The sequence below is a fragment of the Terrapene carolina genome, unplaced genomic scaffold (assembly GCF_002925995.2).
Source record: "Terrapene carolina triunguis isolate 2854851 unplaced genomic scaffold, T_m_triunguis-2.0 Scaffold234, whole genome shotgun sequence".
NCBI lineage: Eukaryota > Metazoa > Chordata > Testudines > Emydidae > Terrapene > Terrapene triunguis.
In genome coordinates this window covers 11,349,969-11,357,552 of record NW_020664585.1, presented here as the reverse complement: position 1 = coordinate 11,357,552, position 7,584 = coordinate 11,349,969, and the positions used below count along the sequence as shown (strand labels likewise).

General features: G+C 41.5%; 1 protein-coding gene across 1 annotated transcript; it reads right to left on the bottom strand.

Annotated features, from left to right (window-relative positions):
• Window positions 1-463: 463 nt before the first annotated feature.
• On the bottom strand, window positions 464-2,221 carry FZD10 (frizzled class receptor 10). The gene has a single exon (XM_024205759.2). The coding sequence runs from the start codon at window positions 2,219-2,221 to the stop codon at window positions 464-466; it is 1,758 nt and encodes a 585-aa protein (XP_024061527.2).
• Window positions 2,222-7,584: the final 5,363 nt, after the last annotated feature.

Sequence of the window (7,584 nt, the reverse complement as noted above, 5' to 3'; positions counted from 1 at the left end):
CTTAAGTTAGCACAGAGGTTGCTTTCACTTAGGCCTCTATGGAATTGTTTAAGTTTCCCCAAAAAGACACAATTTTCAGTCAGGCTCTTTAAAAAAAAAACCATAGCTCCGTAAAACTTGATTATATCTTGTTACTTAGAAATCTGTAGGAACTCCAGCTCTGCTACATATAAAGATTACACACAGTTTTTTTTATCAGAGGGCTGGATGAAATATCTTACTACAAATTAGTAACAGAAGAGGCTGCTTTAATTGACAATATTCCTTTCACTGAAAACCTTTTCCTAAGTACATTTACCTTCAGTTTATCAACAGGTCCTGAATTTCAATGTCATACATTTTTGCCTTGATTTGCTATACCGTTCTCTGACAAAAAACACCTTTTAAAATTTTTACTTCTGACTGCTACCGTGAGCATTTATAAGTCTCTACAAACTGAGATACAGTTTTCTATACATCCTGTTCATACACAAGTGGGTGGCTGTAATGCTGATTCATATTTTGCATGGTGAGTTTTCTGTGGATGTTGAGTTTTTTTGTAGATTCCACTGTTTGTAATAACACTTGCAGGTTTTCTCCTACTTCTCTTCTTTAATCTCTGACTGCAAACATTTTGCCAGGATTGAAGAGTCTTGGAAGTCCAGATCCACATACCACTAGTAATGCCCACAACCAACAACATAAAAATTTTCACCATGAAAATTTCTACTGCAGGAATGGAGTTATTCATCATGCAGTCCAAATGTTTAGTCTGATTGTTCATCTTGCATTTATATTGCATTGCCACAATTTTCCAGTAATCCATGTTAAGTCTTTCATAAAAGTAGCAAGCTATTACACATGTAGCAGGCACTGTATATAAGACTGAGAAGACACCAATCCTGACCATAAGTTTCTCCAACTTGTCTGTGTTTTCTCCACCTGTTTTCATCACCCTCCTGATATGGAAGAGGGCCACAAAACCAGACAGAATAAAAGAAGTGCCTATGATTAGATAACAAGCTAAAGGAATGAGTACAAACCCAGTCAAGGCATTCACATCCATGCTGCCAACATAGCACAATCCTGTCAGTTCATCTCCAGCTACCCGTCTCATAACTAAGATCATTATGGTCTTCACAGCTGGAATGGCCCATGCTGCCAAATGAAAGTAGCTGCTGTTTGCTTCAATTGCTTCGTGCCCCCATTTCTTCCCAGCAGCCAGAAACCAAGTTAAAGTCAAAATTACCCACCACAATGAGCTTGCCATACCAAAATAATATAGGACCAGGAACACAATGGTGCATCCTGTGCTTTCCAGCCCCTCCTGGATAACGTAAAGTTGACCACTGTCTCTGTCACAGGCTATGCTCTCAGCACCTGAAAAGAGGCGAATAATGTACCCCACTGAATAGACACAATAGCACATAGACAGGAAGATGATGGGCCTCTCAGGGTACTTGAAGCGCTGGGGATCTATCAGAAAAGTGAGTACGGTGAAAGCACTGGAAAAGAAGCACAGGATGGACCAGACGGCAATCCAGATGACAGCAAACTGTTTGTCATCCTTGCTCCAGTAAACATCAACCCCGGGTGTGCAGAGTGGGGCACAGGAAGCACTCTTTTCCACATGGTGGAACTTGCCGGGATTTTCACAGGTGGCTCTACTGAGGCTGTCCTTGTGCTGCTGCAAATCATGACCATTGCTCGGCCGCTGTGGCCTGAACATGGGTGGCAACATGCTGGAGCCTCTGGGTGGCTCATCTGATCCGTTGTTAGGGGCTTCCATGCATAGGTAATTGGGGTCATTCTTGTTGGGCAATTTGCTGCAGTCTAAGGAGTCTGGCCACTTGAAATTGAATTGTTCCATGATGGGAGAGCATTTCAGCCTGGCCTGCTCACACATCACCCTACAGGCTGGGATTGGCGTGGAGACCTGCTCTGTGCACATAGGGGCATAGAGAGAGCAGAGGAAGAATTTCAAGTGGCTGTGACAGCCATACTCCACCAAGGGGGCAAACTCATGCAGCTGAATGGCCGCTTCCCTTTGGTTCTCATGTCCCATCAGGTTAGGCATCCTAGTCATGTTGTAGCCTATATCCTTGCACATGGGGATTTCTATGGGCTGGCATCTCCCATCGCCCGGGCGGTCAATGTCTATGGAGCTTATCCCAGTGCAAAAGCAAACCAGCCGCAAGAACAGCCAGAGAGTTTGCACGAAGTTCCTCCTCGCGGGCCCCATGTTTGCAGCCACAACACACCGCCCAGCCACGCGTGCAGTTGGAGCCCGGGTCCTTTCCGCAGACCAACCAGGTTGGGGTTGCGGGGAAGAGGGGGGTCAGTTCCGCCGCCCCACGGCTCCCTCGCCGGAGAGCATCGTCCTCCAGCTTTCGCAAGGGACGTTCACAGCGTGGGATAGCCCCCGGCGGCGTTAGCAAGGTCAGCCGAGCCCCCAGCCATGAGCCAGCTGCGGCGAGCGTGTCGCCTGCTCCCGGGCAGCTCTCAGCAAAAGTCCAGGCTAGTCATTTTCCAGCCCCGGTGGCGCCGGGAGAGAGGGGACTCCGGGGAGGGGAGAAGCGGGGGTGGCGGGGCACTTTGCAAACAACCAGCCGCGCTGGTGCCACCCCCATCCATAGACGCACAACACTTACTGCGGGGATCCCAGAAACTTTCTTTTCCCCCAAGGCTTCCACTTCTGAGCGCTTCCTTTCCCCCCTCCCCGCGCCCCCTTTCTCCGGGCACAGGCAGAACGTGGCTTGCTGTTAAATCCAAGTGATCACTGCTTCAACTTCCACATGTCCCAGGCGGCTTTGGGTCGGTCTCTCTCGGGGATCTTCCTGCTCCCTAGGACGGGTCACCGTTTCCCACACTTTCCTCCCCGGTGGGGGTGGCTTAGCCAACTGCAAAGATAAAGGAGGAGAAAATATCTAAGCCATCGGAGAGGGTCTGACAGCCTCCCCCCTTCTGTTTTTGCAACGGTTTGGTTCTTTAGCGCTTTGCAAGGCAGGACTGGTTCTTGTCTCTCCTCTCTCCCCGCAGGAGCAGCAAGTCCTGGGGCTGTTGCAGCTGGTTTTTAGAGGGTGGTTGTGTCCCAGGATTTAAAAAAAAAAAAAATCCCTGTGCAGGATCCGCCTTGCATACGACACCCACTTTGCATGAGAAAGGTGAAGCTGACACGGTGATTACTTTCCAATCACTCGGAACGCCTTGAAACCTCCTTAAGGACCCCTACAGGTTTCCCTTGATCACCACAGATAAAAAAAAAGCCTCATTTGTTTCTCACTCTCTGTCTCTCCCCTCCCCCCCGATCTTGAAAGTTTAACAAGATCTTTTCTCTCTCTTTAGACCGCTACCACCTAACCCCGACGTCCTAATTCAGGTAGGAAGGAAGCCCGGGGAAGCCGAGTTTTAAGGATGCTTCAGACTCCTAGTCTCCTAGGCAGGGGGTTGGAAATGGTGCCTCCTTGACTTTCCTTCTTGGGAGGGGGTAGGAGCGGTGGGGGAATGCTTTAGAAGGGAGGATGTGGGGAGGGAGGATGCATTTTATGGCAAGTGCCATAAACTCTTGGCTGACAGGGTCATAAAAGCCGGTTGCATTGCAGTAGAATCTCATCTGCTTACAAAATTTCTGCTTTGATTGTGTCGAATTCCTAAAAGTGAACACCGGAGTCAGGAGGATAATTCTCTCTCTCTCTCTATTTTAAACTCACAGTATCTGAATGCACATCAAGTGAAACTAGCAGATTCCCCCAAATAGGAAAATCAGAGAAGACTAGAGAGAGACCTTTGGGAAAGTGATTTTAATCCATACAGAAAAGACTCTGTGAGATTTTGGAGAAAAAAGGGTGGCAGGGCAGATCATTTTAAAATGCGTTGGCTTTTTTAGTTACTGGTTTGCTTTTATTTTCAAAGTAAAGCTGCTAGGCTCATTTTGATTATTTTCTACTAATAGTAGTTGAAGAGCTTATTCCAGCAAAACTCCCATTGACTTGAATGGATTTCCTTGGGTAAGAACTGCAGGATTGGGCTCTTATAGACTATCCTCTCGAAATTATGTCAATGAAACGAGAAGTAAAAAAACAACAGTCACCAAAAATAAAATGCTTAGTTGTTTATACATATAATACTCCTCATATGTGCCTCCCTCCCCCGCACTAACTGATCTAGACACAGACGGAATAAGACGGTATAATTCATAGATTTTGTGTAAGGCCAGAAGGGAACATTATGATCAAATCCTAAAAGGTGAGCTTCACTTTTTGTTTTGAGTTCAATTTTAGACAAACATATTAATGAAGAAAGAAAAATCTCTTCATTCACACCCACACATACCCAGTGTTTCTCTCCATTAGGGCCTGCTTCTTATCGAAATGAACACGGATTCTCCTGGAAACTAACAAACCCGCAGGGTCAGAGTTAATACCCCACCAGCCTCTAGAAAGGAAACTGTTGGCTTCCTCGATTGTGATAAGGGTGTAATGGATCCAAGAAAGGGCAACAAACCAGGGCTAACGTTAGCTTCTGAAACCCCGAAGATGCTGACAAATGTTTGCCTAGAAATAAAAGGTCCTTAATTTAAAAAAAAGTTTTAAATCAGTGGATACTTTCCTTTAATGGCTTTCCAGTAGATCCAGGAATCTCTCTCTGAAAGAGATCAAACTGATAAACTATTGTATCTTATCACGTTGATCCTTCCCTTGGTCACTTCTAGATTCATTTGGGAACTGTTATGAAGGCAGGCAGTGTTACCAGCAAACAAACAAAAAGGCCTTATTTATTTAGTTACATTGCTCTTTCTCTGAGAGAGAGAGAGAGAGAGAGAGAGAGAGAGTGTGTGTGTGTGTGTGGTGGAGCATTTCCATTCTTCATTAATCTAAGCTGTTTTCTTAGTATTTGTATGCACCCTAGATCCTCTTCTAGAGAGCTCGGTTGGGGGTGGTGGGGAAGTGAAGGGGGAAAGTATTCATAAGGGACAAGCTACCTTTTCTAAAGTGAAATTGAAATGACACTTGAAATGAACATTTCTGATACAGTTTGTTTTGTTGAGCTTGACTATGGTTTTTTGCCGTGAATTTTTTTTTTTTACAAAGTACTTTATTGTACATCAAAATCCATATTGAAATAATACAGAAAAAAGAAATTAAAACAAAAGTTTGTTTCCTTATTTCATACAGCTCTTGATAACAGCCACTTCTTTTCTTATTTTCTTGGCGGCTAAAAGAAAATATAAATGTGAAATGTAAAAAAGAAAAGAAGCCCTTCTTTGTAGGAGTTATGTCTCTTAATTGATGTTTTATGCACTACTTTAAATCAGCTTGTTTTTTCTAGCTATTATGTTAGCCAATACAACCCTCTTCAGATCATTTACTTCTGTTTTTATATTTTTTTTAAAAAGAAAGCGATCCAGAAATGGCCCCCATTCAACCCCCCTGAGTCAGAGAAACTAAGAAACAGAACATTATTCTAGAAAAATGAGGGCTCTGAGAAATCAGCAACTGGAAGATAACTCTGTAACTAATAAATGAAAAGAGCCTTTTGATGGCTCCAGCTGAAAAGATATTTTATTTTTTATTTTTTTTCTCCTGTGTGTGGGATTTGAGACGTGTGATTCTATGGAGCAGCCAGGCACCCCTGCTGCTAGGCCCTGGCTAGGAGCTGGCCCCCCTCTGGCAAATGTTATGGAGAATTGGGAGGAATTTTATGGCTGTCTTTTCCCTCAGCTCTTTTTTCTTTTGTCTTCTTTGAAGAATGACTTTAGACATTTTATTTACATATTTAACCATGGATGAAAGAGGAAAAAGAAAGCGTTTGGGCCATTGTGGGAATAGTGATATGTTTAAATTAATGGAAATCTTATTAGGCCTCTAAAATTTTAAGCAAAAGGTTTTTAATGAAACTTTATAATTAAACATGATTTAAAATAATGTGCCCGCTCACAGGAAAGAGGTGTTTTTGCCCATCGTCATCCACACAGACCCCAAAATATGCAGAAGAATCATATGTACTTCAAAGTCCAGCTACTATTCTATGCCAAGCACAAAAAAATTTAAAACTGAATATTTAATGAAGCATGTCATAATTTAAACCATAACTAAATATTTTGTAGGTGTAATACAGCATAAACAGGGTAAAAAAATGGCATGGCAAAGTTTAATGCTGTGAAAGTGTAATAAAATACTTCAATGCGGATAATGTTAAAAATCAAAGTTGCGTCTATTCTATACATATTAAAGTCAATGGAAATTAGAGTGCTAGGCAAGGTTTTCTGAAATGGGATTAAAGAAAACCCAAATAATCCCTCTGAGATAAAATGCTCTGACTCTTCAACAGTAAAGAAAAATTAAATGATAGGCTTGGAGAGTTACAAATTAATTAATGCGTTACAAATTTTTAGAAAAACAATAGTGTGTCAAAACAAAGTGCATTGCTTTTGGTGAATCTAAAGTTTAAAAATTGTATGGCTACCACTGTAAGTCATATTTAATGAAGCATTTCTAGTCAATTGTGCATTAAGGAGAGACGTTTATTTTTTAAATAAAGATCAGTTTGAATATTAGTCCTGTCCAATAACCCTTCCCCCATTCATGTTCATATTAAGAAAAGTACTTTTAAAAATTCTATATCTGATACATAGTGAAAGCCTGTTATTTGCCCTCACTTTAATTCTGGTAGCTAACTGTAAAAAATACAAAAATAAAAGATATCCTTAAAGGAAATAGTAGCTTTAAAAGAAAAACAGCACATATGGAAAATAAATGCTGATAATAATTACTAAAAGTCTAGCTTTCCTGTTTAATTTCCACACAAGATATTAATCATGCCAGTGGTGAATTATATTATTATAAAATGCATGCAGCACATGTTTATTTTTCAAACCAAATTGATTTATTCTTTTTTCCTAATTCCAAACTTTCTCTAGCTATTTTAAAATGATATTTAAATAAACAAAATATATCTTATTGGCAGGACTGGCTGCAGAGCATGAAAATGTTGAATATCTATACACTAAGTTTTAATTACACTCAAACACCACCAACAACACTAGTTAAAAGATTAAAAAACAAAAAATAAAACCCACATCATAAATGGATGAGGGGTTTGTATAGTGTTGCTCTAATACAATTTAGCCAGCTATTTTAAGGGCACTTCCCTTGAAATGTGGTTTGAAATATTACCAAAGGTTCGACGGGGTGCATTAGTGTGAATTGCAAATCAGAACATTTCTTTAATCCCCTTTTCATGGCCTGGCTTCGGATCAGTGGCATCTAAGGGACTCCCCACTGATTCTGGCTCAGGAGGAACCATTCACGGGGGCAGCTTCTCTCCTCTATTCCCACAGTCCAGAAAACAACACCACAGACAGACACCCTCCAACTAAATTAGATTAAACTCCTTCTCTTCCACAGCACATTAGCCTTTTCACTGCTCAAGATTCATTATTCAGCTACTCCTAATTTAAAGATACAGTATCCCCCCCCAAAGAACAAACAAAAAACAAAATAGAAAAAGGACATGCCATCTTTATATATAAATACTTTCAAATTACAAGGATATTATCAGTTTAAAAATATAGGCCACATTAGTACATGCCTATCCAGAGCACAA